Source organism: Herpailurus yagouaroundi, unplaced genomic scaffold, assembly GCF_014898765.1.
Source record: "Herpailurus yagouaroundi ecotype Mexico unplaced genomic scaffold, PumYag 210, whole genome shotgun sequence".
Classification (NCBI taxonomy): domain Eukaryota; kingdom Metazoa; phylum Chordata; class Mammalia; order Carnivora; family Felidae; genus Herpailurus; species Herpailurus yagouaroundi.
In genome coordinates, this window is record NW_024412441.1 from 6,115,288 (window position 1) to 6,134,264 (window position 18,977).

General features: G+C 35.9%; 1 protein-coding gene across 4 annotated transcripts in view; it reads left to right on the plus strand.

Annotated features, from left to right (window-relative positions):
* RTN4 (reticulon 4) overlaps positions 1-18,977 on the plus strand; it is a 73,180-nt gene that overhangs the window by 7,869 nt on the left and 46,334 nt on the right. For 2 of the 4 annotated variants that reach the window (XM_040453719.1, XM_040453717.1), the window contains exons 2-3: positions 15,208-15,264; positions 15,930-18,320. The exons of 1 other annotated variant lie outside the window; for it this stretch is intronic. In XM_040453719.1, the coding sequence (XP_040309653.1) occupies positions 15,208-15,264; positions 15,930-18,320 (2,448 nt within the window). The remainder of the gene's footprint in view (positions 1-15,207; positions 15,265-15,929; positions 18,321-18,977) is intronic. One more of the 4 variants, XM_040453720.1, reaches the window with a different exon arrangement.

The window sequence follows — 18,977 nt, forward strand, 5'->3', positions numbered from 1 at the left end:
TGGAATTGTTACCATAGGTGAAGAAGGCTTATAAAGTTTTGTTATTCAAACAAATTTAGTGGTTGTTTGGTTATGTTAGTATTCCCTTGAAGTTCAACGTTAGTTAAAATATTAGCATACTCCTTTTCCTTTTCGTTTTTTTTTTTTTTTTTTTTAAGCAATGCTTAGGGCTAAATATGGGGACAAAAAGATGAGTAGAGGTTGTACTTAAGAGAGGCATAGGTAGCAGATTAAGGGAAAAACACAAGTTCCCAGTTGTAAAGAATTTTCTGCTGTCTTAAAACTGGAGGAGCCTTGTGATTGTACTGTAGGGATAGTCATAAACTTACCTACTTGTCAACAGCTTTTGTGAAAAGAGAAAAAACCTTAATGAGTTCTAGGTCAGTCTGCATATTTTTTCTTCAGTTTTACAGATTGACTTGTAAACTTGAGTAGTTGGAAGGTGCCATTATTAAATTTACTTATATTAGTGTTTTGACAGTGCTAGGTAAAGCAACCTAAAGCATTAAAAACATTTTTTTAAGTTACTGGTGTCTTTGATCTCAGAAAAGAAGGGAATTTCCTTTTGAAAATTTTTCTTTTTCTTTGTTCTAAGAAAGTTGTTAAACATGCTTAAACCATGCCTTTAAAACTTCTCAGTCTCGCGGCACCTGGGTGGCTCAGTTGGTTGAGCCTCTGGCTTCGGCTCAGGTCATGATCTCACAGTTTGTGAGTTTGAGCCCCGCGTTGGGCTCTGTGCTGACAACGCGGAGCCTGGAGCCTGCTTCGGAGTCTGTCTCCCTCACTCTCTGCCCCTCCCCAACTCATGCTCTGCCTCTTTCTCTCTAAGGAATAAATAAACATTAAAATAAAAAAAATTAAACTTCTCAGTCTCAACTAATCATCATTTTTAAATGATAGAAAGGCTTACTATTCTATCAAGTTCTGATATTCTGGTATCTTAATTTTTATACAAAACAATTTGATGAAAACTTAGGTACTTTTGCTTATATAAGGTGAATTATGGAAATCAGAACTTAGGACATCATATATTTCATTATGTAATGTTTTATAGGCCGTTCTACACTACATAATACAGATATGCTATAAGGATTTGGGCTTTAAGATATCACTTTGAACAAGGACTGAAAAACTACCTTTTACCAACATACTTTCTCATTTACTCATTCTTATCCCACCAAGCTTTCTTTTGACCTTACTAAAATTTTGTTAGTGAAACATGTTCAGCATGAGCTATAGTTAGCATTGATAGAATCAAATATACATATTTTAATTGCTGTAAGAGTTGTGGATAAAACTGGTTAAAATTGCTTCAGTATATAGAATTTTAGTGTACTTACATTGCCATATCTCTTTTTTGAAGGGATTTTAAAAATTATACTTCTCGTATGGAAAATTCCAAACATAGAGACAGAATAATGAAAGAAACTTGATTAGCTGTCACTGAGCCCCAGTAGCCATCGACCCATGGTCAATCCTACAAATCCCACACCTTCATAAATATTTCATTATGTATTTTGCAAACTGTAACTACTTTGCAAAACATAACCGCAACACTAAATAATCAAATGTTTCCCCAACATATTTAACAAAAATTAATGTCCTCAAATATCCAGCTAGTGTTTATATGTCATAAATGGTCTTTTTGTTTGTTTGTTTGTTTGTTTGTTTGTTTGTTTTTATCACGGTGTTTTAAGAAATCAGAATCCAAGGGCACCTGGGTGGCTCAGCTGCTTAAGCCTCTGACTCTTGATTTCAGCTCAGGTCATGCGTAATCTCTCATGGGTTCATGGTTTCATGGGTTCAAACTTCACATTGGGCTCTTCACTGGCAGCAGGGAGCCTGCTTGGGATACTCTCTCTCTGCCTTGCTTGTGCTTGCTTGCTCTCTCTGTCCCTCAAAATAAATAAATAAACTTAAAAAAATCAGAATCTGAAGAAGGTCTACATATTAAAATGGTTTGATTTCAGGCGCCTAGGTGGCTCAGTCGATTAAGCTTCTGACTTTGGCTCAGGTCATGATTTCATGGCTCATGAGTTCAAGCCCCATGTGCTGACAGCTCAGAGCCTGGAGTCTCCTTCAGATTCTGTGTGTCTCTCTCTCTGCCCCTCCCCTGCTTATGCGTGCGTGCGCGTGCACGCGCGCTCTCTCTCTCTCTCTCTCTCTCTCAAAAATAAACATTAAAAAAATAATAAAATGGATTGATTTGTTTTATAAGTCTTATTGACTGTCCCTTGTTTGTGTGCACTGTCTCTCCAAAATTTATTTGTTGAAGAATGCTCATATACTTTTTTTCATTTTAATGTTATTTTATTTTTTTATTTTTAAATGCTTATTTATTTATTTTGAGAGAGAACATGCATGTGTAAGCGGGAGAGGGGCAGAGGAGGGAGAGAGAATCTGAAGTAGGCTCCACAGTGTCAGCACAGAGCCTGACACATGGTTTGGTCCCACAAACCAGGAGATCATGACCTGAGCAGAAATCAAGAGTCAGAGGCCTAGCTAACTGAGCCACCCAGGCACCCCTTTGTGTTTTTTATTAAGATATAATTTACATGCAATAAAATGCATAGATCTTACGTTTAACAGTTTTGTGTTCTGACAAGTGCGTCCACTCATTGACTCACTGCTGTCAAGATGTAGAACATTTATATCATCCCCAAAAGATCCCTTGGGCCCTTAGTAGTCAGTTCAGTTGAATTCTTGTTCTGTCCTTCTTCCAGCTCCCCAATCCCAACAACACTGTTCTGATTTCTTTCACCACAGATTAATTTTGCCTGTTTGTTCCTATTCATATGATGCTATGTAACAGGCAAAGTGCATCATGTGAATGGAATCATACAGCATGTACTCTCCTATGATTACTTGCATTAAGTATGTGTTTAAGATTTACCATTGATGTTGCAGGTCTCAGTAATTTCCTTTTTACCACTAAGTAGTATTCCATGATAAGAGTATACCACAGTTTAATTTTTCATTCACTTGTTGATGGACATAGGGATTATTTATAGCTTCTGGCTATTATGAACAAAAGAATGCCATGAACATTCTTATACAGGCCTTTCTGTGAACATATGTTTTCATTTCTCTTGGGTAAAGAGAGTAGAATTGAGTAACCAACTGAGTAACCAGCTAAGTTATGGGCTAAGTATATATTTGTAAGAAATTGCCAAACAGTTCTCCAAAGTGGTTCCACTTCCATCAGCAATATACGAGAGTTCTGGTGGCTTCACATTCTCAACAACATTTGATATCAGTCTTTTTAACTTTAGCCATTTTAGTGGGTATGTAATGATTTCTCATTGTGGTGGTAATTTAGATCTCCCAAATCACTAATGAATGAGAGGACTTTTACATGTCTCTTGGCTACCTGTATATTTTCTTTTGTGATGTGTCTTTTGCTTGCTGTTACATAGCGTTGTAATAATGTCTTTTTCTGATTTATTGTAGGGAGTTCTTTATATACTCTGGATAAGTATTTTGTCAGATGTATGCATTGTGAATATATTCTCCTAATCTGTAGCTTGCTTGTTAATTTTATTTATGGTTTCCTGTTATTTTTATTGATACTTTCTTTTGATGAGTGTAATTTTCTAATTTTGAAGAAGTCTTTTATCAGTTTTTTTTCTTTTATGGTTAGTGCTTTTTTTTTTTTTTTGGCAGATTACAGATACATTTAATTTTTTTTTCCCTTCCAAGATTTTACTTAAATTCAAGTTAGTTAACATATAGAATAATATTAGTTTCAGGAGTAAAATTTAGTGATTCATCACTTACATGTAACACCCAATGCTCATACCAACAAGTGCCTTCATTAATGCCCATCACCCATTTAGCCCATCCCTCCCACGCAACACTCCTCCAACAACCCTTAGTTTGTTCTCTATGTTTAAGAGTCTCTTATGTTTTGCCTGCCTCCCTCTCTGTTTTTATCTGGTTAGTGCTTTCTGTGTGCTGTCCAAAACATCTTTGCCTACTTCAAGGTTGTGAATATTCTGTTTTTTTCTAGAAGCTTTCTTTTAGCTTTTATGTTTATTAAAAAAATTTTTTTTGGGGCGCCTGGGTGGCGCAGTCGGTTAAGCGTCCGACTTCAGCCAGGTCACGATCTCGCGGTCTGTGAGTTCGAGCCCCGCGTCAGGCTCTGGGCTGATGGCTCAGCCTGGAGCCTGTTTCCGATTCTGTGCCTCCCTCTCTCTCTGCCCCTCCCCCGTTCATGCTCTGTCTCTCTCTGTTCCAAAAATAAATAAACGTTGAAAAAAAAATTAAAAAAAATTTTTTTTATTTTTTTAAGTTTATTTATTTGGGGAGAGAGAGAGAGCGTGCGCGCACAAGCACAAGCAGGGGAGGGGCAGAGAGAAGGAGAGACAAAATCCCAAGCAGGCTTCGAGCCATCAGTGTAGAACCTACGAACTGTATGTAAGATCATGACCTGAGGGGAAGTCGGACGCTTAACCAGCTGAGCTACCCAAGTGCCCCAAATAGCTTTTATGTTTAAATCTAATACACATTTTGAATTAATGTTTGTCCGTGGAAGTGTTACAGATCCACATTCATTTTTCCATAAAGATATCCAGTTACCCCGGCAGATTATCTTTTGGAAAGAATTTATCTTTTCTCATTGCTTTGGCACCTTTGTTGAAAATCAGTGACCAGACATACATCTGTTTTGTTCTGTTGATTTATTTTTTCCTATCCTTTTGCCAGTAGTATTAGACTGTTTTGATTGGTATAGTTTTACAAGCTTTAAGTAGTCTTAGAATCAAGTAGTGTGCCTACTCCAAGTGTTACTTTTTATTTTCAAAATAGTTTTGCCCTTTCTATGTCTATTGTATGTGCATATACATTTTAGAATCAGCTTGATCATGTCTACAAAATGTCTGCTTGGAATTTGATTGGTATTGCGTTGAGTCTAAAGAGCAATATGGGGAAAGTTGACATTTGAGGGTTTGAAGCATTATAACAAGCTAACAGGATAGTCTGCCGTAGTTTCTTGAATGCTGGCAGAAGACACAGATACCTGGGTCAGAGATAGAAGACTTTATTACTCAGCAATGTAAATAGCTGGAATATCAGCATTTTCTTGTGCACGTTCCCTACTCCCCGTTTCCTATAGAGCAACACTGGAGAGTGCCAAGTGACACTTACTCTTGCCATGGGCTGAATAAGGAAAGGAACTTAGGGAAACTGAATTGTACGATGTAATAAGTATGCCTGGTGCTCAAAAGGAAGACACATATCTCTGTCTCCAGGATTGTTCCGTATATAAACATCTTTGAAAAGATAGTCAGGAGCAAAGGTGTTCAGTACCCAATCCTTCTGCTTATAAAATGTGCAACACAGGAAGCATAGAGTACTCTTTCCTAACACTTAACATTAAATCTTTCAATCCATGGACATGATGTCTCTTTCTCTCCGTTAAGATCTTTATAATTTCTCAGCAGTGTTTTGTAATTTTGTTTCGAGGTTTTATACGAATAATTTTTGTAAATTAATTTTCTTGTAATATCCTTGTTTAGTTTTGGTACTAATGCATAATTATAGAAGATGTTTTGGGAAGTGTTTGCTCTTTATACATTGAAAGAATTTGTATAAACATCTTTAGATATTTACAGACTTTAGCAGTTTAGCAGTGAAGCCATTTGGGCTTAGAGTTTTCTTTATGGAGAAGGTTTTAAATTGTAAATATACTCTATTTAAGTGATATAGGGATATTCAGATTTTCTATTTCTGCTTGTGTCACTTTTGGCAGTGTATACCCTTCAAGGAATTTGTTCTTTCCTCTTGATGAGTGGACATCAAGGAATTTGTCCACCCATTTAAGTTGTCTTATTTGTTGGCATAAACCTGTTCATAATCGTTTATGGTTTTATGATCGTTAGTGATAATTCTTTTATTTTTAGTACTTGCTTTTCTTTTCTTTTTCTTGATCATTTTAGGGGTTGTCAATTATCTTCATCTTTTCAAGGAACCAGCTTTTAGTTTCACCGATTTTTCTCTATTTGGTTGTTTTCTGTATCACAGGATTCTGCTCTTATTTTTATTATTTATTTTCTTCTACTTATTTGGGTTTAACTTGGTTTTCTTTCTCTAGTTTCTTAAGGTGGAAACTTTAAAGTTTGAATATAACCCTTTTTTCTCAAAGTATTTAGAGCTGTGAATTTCTGAGCATTACTTTAGCTATATCCCACAAATTTCCATTATCATTCAATTTAAAATTAAACCTTTAGTTTCTTCTGTGTTATTTAGAATTGTGTTGTTTACTTTCATACATTTGGGGATTTTCCAGATATTTTTGTCTTATTGTAATTTCACTTTAATTCATGTGGTCAGAGAACATATACTTCATGATTTCAGTCCTTTGAAATTTACTGAGACTTGTTTTATAGACCCAGAAATGGTTAAATTGGTGAATGTACCATGTGTATTTGAGAAGGTTGTGAATTCTGTTGTTGGTTATAGTGCTCTATAAAAGTCAGTTATGTTTAGTTCGTTGATAGTATTGTCTAAATCATCTGTATTCTTGGATTGGTGTGTATGTGCATGCGTGACTAGTCTGTCAGGTGAGACTTGAATGTTAAAATTTTAAAATAAAATTTGTAGATTTGTCTATGTCTTTCTTTAGTTTTTGCTTCATATATTTCCCATACACTTTAGTGTTGGTGTATCTATTTAGTATTATGTCTGTTTACTTGTTTATCATTAACTGATGCCCTTCTTTATCTCTGGTAATCTCAAGGTAATACTCTGTCTTAGAATCTGCTTTGCTCAACATTAACATTAGGCACTTCAGATTTTGTAGGGTATATGTTTGGATGAAAAATATATCCTTTTACATTCTTTTACTTTTAATTACCTATGTTTTTATATTTAAAGTGTGTCCTGTAAAGGGCCAAAGTATGGTTTTTATCTAGTCTAAAAACCTCTGCCTCCTAATTGGATCCATTTACATTCAGTGTAATTATTCATATGGCTCATTTAAATCTTCATTTTCTTGGGGCGCTTGGGTGACTCAGTTGGTTGAGCCACCTGGTTGAGCCCAGGCCATGATCTAGCAGTTTGTGAGTTCCAGCCCTGCGTCAAGCTCTATGCTAACAGTTTAGAGCCTGGAGCCTGCTTGGCATTCTGTGTCTCCCTCTCTCTCTGCCCCTCCCCTGCTTGCGCTCTGTCTCTATCAAAAAATAAATAAACATTTAAAAATTAAAAAAAAATGTTCATTTTCTTTTTGTCTCTTCTGCTTTTGTTCTTTTATACTTTTCTGTATCCCTTCCATTCTTTGTCCTTTTATTGTCCTATGTTTTGCTTCCACATATATTGCATACAGTAATTAGAGCTTCAGAAATCAATTATTCTTTAAAGAAATTGAGAAATGAGAATAACAATATATACTTATCATTTTATGGTATTCATCATTTCTTTGAAGAAATTATGGAACGAGAATATTTTGTGTTTACTCAGGTATTTACCAATTTGTTTTTCTTCATTTGTTCCTGAAGATCCAGGTTACTATCTAGTATCATTTTTCTTCAGTGTGAAGAACTGCATTTAACATTGATTGTAGTACAGGTCTCTTGGTGATAATTTCTTTCAGTTTTTGTTTTCATCTTTTGTTTATCTGATAATACTTTTATTCATCTGTATTTTTGAAGGATATTTTTGATGAATACAGTCAGTCTTATTGTTCATGGTAGTTCTGTTCTCTAAAGTCAAGGAAAACACTTAATTAGCAAATCCTGAATCATTGCCTCAAGGGAAAATACAGGGTTAGATTCCTGTGAACCTCTAGTCACAGTATTGTTACCTGATGAATATGTCTTTGTTTCATGTGTGTTTCTATTTAAAGACGTTACTTAATATATAGTGTTGATTTATCAACATTAAACTCAAGGCCAACAGAACTATAACTTATGCCTGAATGAAGCTCATCTAACACACGTGTTTTCTCTGTAAGGTACATCATGGCCTTCTTGTGGTTAAGAATACTAGCTAACACTTAAGCACTATTCTTAGTGGCTATTTTAAACAAATCACAAAAATTTAGTGTATGACACTAAATAAACTGCAGAAAGCACACGTATTTGTAGTATGAGAGCTGAAACAGGAAGGCATACGGTTGCCTTGTTTGACGTTACCTGGGAACGTGTTTTAGATGACTGGAATGTTGTGCTGCTCTGCACATGACCACTGCTAAGTATTGATACTGCTAAGTATCAATTTAGTACACAATCTGACAAATAGCAGTCAGTGAATAATGATTGTATGTAATTCTAGGTTGGTAGATGTGTCATCATATAAAGATATTATCTTCCGTATTCCATTGTTTCCAGTGGCAGCTGAGGTCATTCTTATTGCTGTTTCTCTGCCTATTTCCTTTGTTTTTAAGATTTTCTATATCTTTAGTTTTCAACAGTTTGATCTCTACAATGTATTTCTTTCTGGTTTATTCTACCCAGGGTTCACTGAGCCTCTTGGATCTGTGGATTTGGTATTTTCCATCACAGTTGTCAAATTTTAGGCCATTTATATCTTTCCCTTTGTTCCTCCCTCCCTCCCTTCCTCTGCTTCAGTCACTTTTGCCTTCTTTAGGGACTCCAATTACATATACTTTAACTGCTTGATTGTCTTGCAGGTCACTGAGACTCTTCCTTTCTTTTTTTTCCATGCTGTGCTTCAGTTGGGATAGTTCTGTTGCTCTTTCTTTAAGCTTATTGATCTTTTCTTCTCCACTGCCCAGTCTGCTTTAAGTCCATCTAGTGGGTTTTTCTTTTACTTAATTAATTTTCAATCCTAGGATTTTCATTTGGTTCTCTCTTCTATATTTCTCTTCCAGGAGTCTCTCTCCATTCACTTGTTATGTCCATCTTTTACTGTATCTACGTAGGAATATTTTAATAGCTATTGTAATTTTCATTTTAGTGCTTATGAATACAATGTTTACATTATTTCTTTGTTTATATTGGCTGTTTCTCTTACTTATGCTCATATTTTCTTTTCATGTCCAGTAATATTTTATTCTACACTGGTTGCCATGGATTTGGTGTTAGTGTTGTTCTGGAAGTCAGTTTGCTGGCAAATCATCTTGACCTTTTCAAACTTTGATTTTAAAGTTAGGGTTTAGAGCAGGGCTTGGCTTTTTTTTTTTTTTTTTTTTTTTTAAGGGTAAAGCAGTAAATATTTTAAGCTTGTGCATCACGTAGGTTCTTTCCTAAATACTTAAGTTTGCCCTTGCAATGCCAAAGTAGCCATAGAGGATACATCACACAAATGGACATGGCTGTCTTCCAATATAGCTTTGGCCCACGAGCCATATTTTGCTAACTCATGGTCTAAGTCTAGACCAAGTAACCTTTAGTTTAGGGTTAAAGTAATCCTCCTCTTAAGATGTGCCTTTCCTCGGGTCACATTTTTATACTTGGGGTGTTCAGCAAGATCTCTCCACTCTGGCTTATCAAAAACTTTCGATCATGTCTTCCAGTACAGAGTCTGACCTCCAGAATATACGTTTAGTTCACAACTCTTTCATAGATTCTCTGCTTGGCCTTGGTAGGTCTTGTGCTGTATATGTGTTGCATAGTTCAACCAGAGATTTAAAAGGAATCTCTATCCAGATTTCTGGAGCTCCTTTTCTATGAAGTTTTCCTTTGTATGTTACCTTGCCCCACAAATTCCAGACAGCTTAGCTGTTAACTCAACTTGGCCAGAGTGTTGGTATTCTTGGGCTCCTTTTCCATGTGCTGTAGACAGAGTGCCTTCAAGTAGAAAACCAGGGCATCATCTGGCATGCTTTCCTCTTCTCAGGAATTATACCCTTCATGTTCATGTACTTCATGTTATCCAGTGTCTCATGACAGTTGCTTCATATATTTTGCCCAATTTTATAGTTGTTCATATGAGACAAGTTAGTCTGAAATAATTATTCTCCTAGCAAAAGTTTTTTTCTGTGACTTTAAAATGAAGTTTATTTCCTGTGCTTTATAAATTACTTATGATTTTAATTGACTGACCAGTTATACTTTTGGGTGAAAAACTGGTTTTGAAATGAACATGTCAAAGAAAATATTTAGTATAAGAGTATGTGAACATTGGTGAGATCGTGATAGCATATTTTGAATTGACCAGTAATAAATTCAAAACTGACATACCACTTTTACTTTTTAATATTCAAAAAAAACTTTTTAAATTAAAAAATTTTTACTTTAGAGAGAGAGTGTGAGTGGCAGAGAGGGGCAGAGGGAGAGAGAATCGTAAGTAGGCCCCATACTCAGCACAGAGCCATTGGGCTCTGTCCCATGACCCTGGGATCATGACTTGAGCTGAAAATCAAGAGTTGGACGCTCAACCAACTGAACCACCCAGGCACCCACCTTTTACTTTTTTAAAAAGTGACTTAAAAAATAAATCTCTTTTGTGAACTTTAATTTTGAAACTGATCCTTGTGTGATGGAAATAATTAGTATTCAAAGCATATAGCCCTGAAGCTTTAGTCTAAATTTACACTCTAGATTTAAGCTTGGGTAAGGAAATGAATCTAGCATCAGGGCTAACAAAGAGGAATAGCTCATTTGGAAAAAGTTTTATGAATGGTGTTCATCTTTCATACTGTCGTAAGTATAGTGATTCTGTTCTTTTTACTGAGGGTAATAAGGAAATAAATGTATATCTGTTTGTAGTCACAGTTTAATTATAATTTTCTAGCTTTGTCATTAACTAGCTATGTGACTGAATAAGTTACTTAATTCTCTGAGCTTAGATAACTGGAAATGTTATAGAAAATGAGCAGAAATAAGGATAAGTTTTAAAAAGAAAGTAAAGCTGAATATGGTAAATTTGTGTTTTAGTGGATGTCAGCATTCAGATATGCAGGGGGTGGAGGCGTGGGTTTGGTTGGGAAGAATTATTTATGTTTGATTAACATAGATGGCATGTGAGAAATTTTTGAAATAAGTTTAGACAGTTAAGTGAAGACCATAAGGTACAGGACCTTATCTGAGAGTTTCAGGTATAATTCAGCAGATAACTGGGAGCTTTTAAATGTTTTGAGCAAGAGAATAAATAGAACTGTCCTGTTAGAAATAATTAATTTGATGGCAGTAGAGTAGAGAGACTTAATAGAAAAGTTCTGGCTTCCCTTTTGTGTATTATTTAGTGAAAACTTGTTTTTGTTCATTTAAATATGCCACTGTGTTTTTACTTAGTGTATGTATAATTAAGTCCTTAGTGTTATTTTTTCTATTTCTTCAAAATAGCACAAATGAGGTTGATGAATAAAGTTTCAGTTTCATCCAACAGTTAGAATTTGACATAGTCATAGACAAAGATCATACGAAGAGGGGGACTTGTTTACCGTTTTTGTAAGACCAGTAATATAAGTATGTACATAACATGTCTCAGTAATTCAGAATATTATACTTTAATACAGTGTCCCATATTATAAAGTAGTTTATTCACTTGTGAAAGTTAGGGTCTTTTATAGAAAAAGGAAGACTAACCTAAAATTAGTAATTTTTTTCAAAAGAAGAAAGTAATTAGTAGGCATTTTAGTCTTAAAAATTTGGTAGCTTATGGTATGTAAGTGTTGTCAATCAAAATTTTTCTTTAACATCCTTAATTTAGTTTATAAAAATTTTTAAACTTAAGTCCAGGAAGAAAGTACTGCAGGGTAGTTACAGAAAAGAGCATGGACTTGTATACTCTGGATTCAGGTCTCAGATCCATCATTTTTCAGTTTTGTAACTCTGGGGAAGTTATCTAAACTCTTAGGCCTGTTTTCTCATCTCTGAAATGAGGATAACAGTAGTACCTACTTCATAGGGTGGTTTTGAGTATTGAAAGAGCATCTGAAAAAAATGCCTGGCCGGCATTACCGTCTCTCTAAATGTTATTGTATTGTGAAGTAGAAGAAAATAACCAAATATTTCAGATAACTATAGGGTATTTCCTGGATGACAATTTATCATATCTCAGGAGATCAAACTTGAGGGGCTGATTAAGAAAGTAGACTTCAGGGGCGCCTGGGTGGCGCAGTCGGTTAAGCGTCCGACTTCAGCCAGGTCACGATCTCGCGGTCCGTGAGTTCGAGCCCCGTGTGAGGCTCTGGGCTGATGGCTCAGAGCCTGGAGCCTGTTTCCGATTCTGTGTCTCCCTCTCTCTCTGCCCCTCCCCCGTTCATGCTCTGTCTCTCTCTATCCCAAAAATAAATAAACGTTGAAAAAAAAAAAAAGAAAAAGAAAGAAGACTTCAGACCAGTTGTACTTATATTATAAACTCATCCCTCCAAAGATAAAGCACATAACTTAAGAGTTAGACATGTTTACATACTGGCTTTCTGGCCTCCTAGCCCTGAGACTTAGGGCAAGCTGTTTCTTATTCTTCTCCTCTTCCTCCTGCACAACATTTTGAGGGAGGTACTATTATTCTTATTTTACCAATGAGGAAAGGAGGCACAGAGGGGATAAGTAATAACTTTTCTCAGGGTCGCACAGTTGTAAGTGATGAATCTGGGATTTGAACCCAGGCAGTTTGATCCCATGATCCATGATTGCTTCAGGAGAAGTCAGAACAACTGTCCTTCTTCTTGAGGGCCAAATGATAGTGATCTTTTCTGAAATTTTTTTTTTTGCTAACTGCTTTTAGAAATGCAGTTCTTGTTTCATGATTAATTTTGTATTGAATCTCAATGTACAGTTTTTCTTTTTTTCAAAATTTAGTGAATATTTGAAATACCAGTTTATAAACTTTCTCAATTGGTCAAGGGCCAGGAATATAGTTTTTACTATAAGAGAGGTTCTGGTATTAGATAGGAATAAGGATACATTTAAAAAATACTTTAAGTTTTTGGCACAAAATTTTAGTTGTAGTTTGTTTTCCCTCTAATTTTAACAGTAATCAGTAACATGTTTTGAATTCACTTTCCAAGAAGACTGACCTGCATTTGTGGTTTTCAGTTATATTAACTCAGTGAAGAAGACTGCCATTTTGTTAAGGATTTGCTACCTTTTATTTAGATGTAGTAGCTATGTAATTATTTGGTTTTGCTCTTTGATCCCCAAGTCTCAGTTTTATACAAGATTATAATTTATTATTTTAGCTGAAAGGAATTTTCAAATTCCTTTGTTTTACAAATGAGAAACTATGTAACAAATAAGATCACATAGCAAGTCATCTTTAAGAAGGGTGCACACAGGGGCGCCTGGGTGGCTCAGTTGGTTGAGCGTCCGACTTTGGCTCAGGTCACGATCTCACTGCTTGTGGGGTTGAGCCCCACTTTGGGCTCTGTGCTGACAGCTCAGAAACTGGAGCCTGCTTTGGATTCTGTGTTTCCCTTGCTCTCTGCCCCTCCCCCATTCGTGCTCTCTCTCAAAAATAAATAAACATAAAGAAAAAAAAGTTTGTCTATATGTGTATGTTTTATAAAATCTCATAAGGTGGTATGTCTTACTGGTTTGGATGAGTTGCCCATCTAACCTATTGTTCTAGGTTATAGGAGACTTCTTAAAACACGTATAATGCATTTTCCCTTCGTCACCCCATCTAAGAATCCTTTAGATATGACATCATGTCCAGTATGAATTTATCTAAAATTTATACGGCATTGTGAATTTAATTCTCTTATTCTTCAAGGGGAATATCCTTAGAAGGTATGTCCCCGTTAATGATAGTCACATCTCTGTTTTGTTGTTGATCAACCTTGCCTAGTTTGTCCTTCCAGATACAAATATCCAAATTTTTTAGGTTCTCTCCACTAAAGGAATACCTTCCTGCCATTCTTCAGGCTATCTCAAATTGTTTTTGCTAGAGGCCTTTCTCTAGTATAAACCACAGAAGACCTTTAGCTCAAGATCTCCCAGCTGCAGGTATAAAGTGATGCTGTGTAAGCTTAATATACCAATAGGTACTGCATTAGTCGTCTCAGGCTGCCACATCAGAGTACCACAGACTGTGTGGCTTAAACAACAGAAATTAATTCCTCACAGCTCTGGAGGTTGGAAAGTCTAAGATCAAGATATAGGCAATGTAGGTTTCATTCTGAGGCCTCTTTTCTTGGCTTATAGGTGGCTGTCATCTCACTGTGTGCTCACATGGCTTCTTTATGTTGCTCAGAGAAGAAGAGGAGGAAGGGGGAAGTGGAGGAGCTGTTGTCACACAGGCATGAACAAGCTCTGATGTCTCTTATAAGGGCACTAACCGTATCAGCCATGGCCCCACCCTCATGACCTCATGTAATCCTAATGACCTCTCTGCATGGCCGCATTTCCAAATGCTATCACACTGGAGGTTAAGGCTTCAACATATGAACTTTGGGGAGGAGGACACAAAAAAAATTAAGTCCGTAACACATAGCATATAGTGGCTAAGAAAACGAGCTCTGGAGTTGCATTGCCCTGAGTCTTACTTAGTTATACATGGAGTGAGTTACTCCTCTGTCAGTCAGTTGTGTTTTTTTGTTTCATTTTGTTTTTTTTATCTGTTAAATGGGGGATCTTAACCCCACTTATAACAAAGGGTTATAAGGAGTAAAATGAATTCCTGCATGCAAAGAACTTGGTATAACAAGTATCCCTCAGTGTTAATTTTAAACAAAACAAGACTGATGATAATAATTATCTTCCTAATGATAATTAGTATTTTCTTTGCAGTTTGGACAGTGGCGCATAGGACTAATATCCTCAAGGAATAGTGCACAGTGACTATTAGAATGTTTTTCTTTAAATTAGGTAGACAACCTGGAATATAAGAAAATAAGCATGATTCTCTGAAAGTGTTCTTCTGAACTGAACATATGCCAATAAAAAAGGATTAAGCAAAAGTAATTATTAATTTTACTCATGCATCTTTTTAATTTTAGGCTTGACTAGGGCAAATAAGTTACCTATCTGAAAATGTGAATAAAAGCTTTGGATGTCATGTTAACTGAGAATAATATCTTAAGGTTACTTTGGTTTATGAAATTCTTTAACATAAACATGTTATTGCCTCTTGAAAAACAATAGGTTCTGTGGATATGATTTAATCATCTTTATAATATAAATATATAATGATAATTTAATCCAAATTAATGGTACTACTTTTTCCTTTCCATCTTGGCTTTTTCTTTATAAAAGTTTTGTGTTAACTTATTACAAACTGAACCCTTGCTTGCTCCTCTTATCTTTAGTCTCCTTCAAACTCTGTCTTTATTTCTGCTGAGGTTATATTCTATTTGTTTTTCAGATGAGACACTTTTTGCTCTTCCTGCTGCATCTGAGCCTGTGATACACTCCTCTGCAGGCAAGTTCTTTCTGCTAGCCTTTTATCTTCTGTGTATTCTAACTTTGACTCTTTAGTTTTATTAACTCTGTACAGAGTGGATTCAGTTACTAATATTTAGCATGGTTCCAAGAATGTTTGTCTATTGAAAAAGTTGAAATTTGCATTTTATATGCTATGTCCAAGAGACAAATGGGCAGAACATGATTAGTAATTGGTTATATGTAAGGAATTCTTGGACCCTTGATTTACATTTGTATATTGATTAGTCCTTTTCTCCAAATACAGTTTACTTATGGCTGAAAGGCTTTCATAGAAATGAATGCCACTCTATCGCATTTAAGTATTCAGTGCCTTTTCTATACTGCCACACCCTCTTCTCAATTCTCTTGTCCTCTTCTAGTTAGAAGTAGCTTTTCTCAATTGATTATACTTGAGGTTTTTTTCTTAGACTTGATTTATGTCTTTTCATAGCATGCAATTGCCTCTGTAGCCATGCACGTTTTGACAATAGCTTTAATTTTCCGTAATGATTCAGGACTACTTGATTATTATTTATTGTTATTTACATTTAAGTTTAGTTAACAGTAACTCTTTACTAATAGTATTTTGAATCTGTCATAAAACTTGCATTAACTCTGAGAACGCTGGCATTCTCTAACTTTCCTTTCTGTCCATGGTCACAGAAAAAATTATGGACTTGAAGGAGCAGCCAGGTAACACTGTTTCCACTGGTCAAGAGGATTTTCCATCTGTCCTGCTTGAAACTGCTGCTTCTCTTCCTTCTCTGTCTCCCCTCTCAGCTGCTTCTTTTAAAGAACATGAATATCTTGGTAATTTATCAGCAGTATTACCCACTGAAGGAACGCTTCGAGAAACATCAGCAGAAGCTTCTAAAGAGTTCACAGAGAAGGCAAAAAATCCATTTATAGACAGAGATTTAACAGAGTTTTCACAATTGGAATACTCAGAAATGAGAGTATCATTCAGTGGCTCTCCAAAAGCAGAGTCTGCCATAATAGCAAATCCTAGGGAAGAGAATAAGGATGAAAAAGAGGATTTAGTTAGTGATAATATCCTTCGAAATCAACAAGAGTTACCTGTAGCCCTTACTGAATCAGTTAAAGAAGAGGACAAAGTTATGCTTCCAGAAAAAACAAAGGATAGTTTTAATGAAAAGGGAATTGCAGCAGAAGCTCCTATGAGGGAAGAATACGCAGACTTCAAGCCATTTGAACGAGTATGGGACGTGAGAGATACAAGCAAGCAAGATAGTGATGTGTTGGCTGCTGAAGTTAATATAGAGAGCAAGTTGGAGAGTAAAGTGGATAAGAAATGTTTTGCTGATAGCCCTGAACCAACAAATCATGAAAAAGATAGTGAAAGCAGTAATGATGATATTTCTTTTCCCAGTACACCAGAAGCTGTAAAAGATGGTTCAGGAGCATATATCACATGTGCTCCCTTTAACCCGACAGCAGCTGAAAACCTTTCAACAAACATTTTTCCTTTGTTGGCAGATCATACTTCAGAAAATAAGACAGATGAAAAAAAGATAGAAGAAAAAAAGGCCCAAATTGTAACAGAGAAGAATGTTAGTACCGAAGCATCAAATCCTTTCCTTGTAGCAACACAGGATTCTGAGACCGATTATGTCACAACAGATAATTTGTCAAAGGTGACTGAGGAAGCAGTGGCAAACATGGCTGAAGGTCTAACCCCAGATTTAGTACAGGAAGCATGTGAAAGTGAATTGAATGAAGCTACAGGCACGAAGATCGCTTTAGAAACAAAAATGGACTTGGTTCAAACATCAGAAGCTATGCAGGAGTCCCTCTACCCTGTGGCACAGCTTTGCCCATCCTTTGAAGAATCTGAAGCTACTCCGTCACCAGTTTTGCCTGATATTGTTATGGAAGCACCATTAAATTCTGTAGTTCCTAGTGCTGGTGCTTCTGCAGTGCAGCCCACTTCTTCACAATTAGAAGCTCCTTCTTTAGTTAATTACGAAAGCATAAAACCTGAGCTTGAAAATCCCCCACCGTATGAAGAGGCCATGAATGTATCACTAAAAAATGTATCAGGAATAAAGGAAGAAATTAAAGAGCCTGAAAGTATTAAGGTAGCTGTTCAAGAAACAGAAGCTCCTTATATATCTATTGCATGTGATTTAATTAAAGAAACGAAGCTCCCTACTGAACCAACTTCAGATTTCTCTGATTACTCAGAAATAGCAAAAGTTGCACAGCCAGTGCCTGATCATTCTGAGTTAGTTGAAGATTCCTCACCTGATTCTGAACCAGTTGACTTATTTAGTGATGATTCAATACCTGAAGTTCCACAAAAACAGGATGAAGCTGTGATACTTGTGAGAGAAAATCTGATTGAGACTTCATTCCAGTCAGTGATAGAACCTGAACATAAGGAAAAACTCAGTGCTTCACTACCACCTGAGGGGGGAAAGCCCTATTTGGAATCTTTTCAGCCCAGTTTAGACACTACAGAAGATACCTTCTTACCCAATGAAGTTTCAACACTGACCCAAAAGGAGAAAATTCCTTTGCAGATGAAGGAGCTCAGTGCTGCAGTTTATTCAGATGATGGCTTATTTATTGCTAAGGAAGCAAAAATAAGAGAGAGTGAAACATTCTCAGATTCATCTCCAATTGAGATTATAGATGAGTTCCCTACATTTGTCAGTTCTAAAACTGATTCTCCTCCTAAATTAACCACTGACCTAGAAGTATCCCACAAAAGTGAGATCGCTAATGTCCAGGATGAAGCTGGGTCATTACCTTGCTCAGAGTTACCCCATGACCTTTCTTTCAAGAATGTACAACCTAAAGATGAAGATAAAGTCCATGTCCCAGATGAACTCTCCAAAGATAGGTCTGATATTTTGAAGGTGCCCTTACTGCCTCCAGATGTTTCTGCTTTGGCCACTCAAACCGAAATAGGCAGTATAGTGAAACCCAAAGTTCTTGTGAAAGAAGCTGAGAAAAAAACCCCTTCTGATACAGAACAAGAGAACAGATCACCATCTGCTTTATTTTCAGCAGAGCTGAGTAAAACTTCAGGTAATCAGTCCATACATTGTTTTGTACTTTCTTGCTAGCTTTTGACTTACGGAATATTCCACTACATTTTGTGTGGTATATTACATTCACAGTATCTAATATATCACATTGATAAGAATTCTTTACTACTGTTTCAGAAGTTCAGTGTTTTTTTTTTTTTTTTTGCACTCATTGTTCGTCCTTGCTCATAACTTTTTCCACACAATTATTTATTGCTCCTTTTTATATTGCACCGTGGAACTAGAAAATTTTATTAGAATTGGCTTCATGTCTTTCTTTTCTTTTCCTTCAGTATTTCCTCATAGCATGGAGATTAGGAGATACTAAAACAAAATATTTCCAGATGCATTTACTGTTGTTTTCCTAGAAATTACTTGATTTTAAATTTTTATGAAGGAACATTTCTGTAACAAGTCTCCAATATTTCAATATACTGGTGTATTTTCCAGTAATAGGTATAAAGTCACGCATATTGAGTATTTTGTTGAAAAGCGTAAATTGAGGTATGCTGTTATGAATTCTTCTGAAAAGTAGGGATTGTCATTTTTTTCTTTTGATGCTATATTACACACTTGTTTTGTGTAAAGTGATTTGCACCTGTGTTTTTTATTTAGCATTCTAATTTAGTTGTGTTTTCTATGAAAATGTGTAGTGATT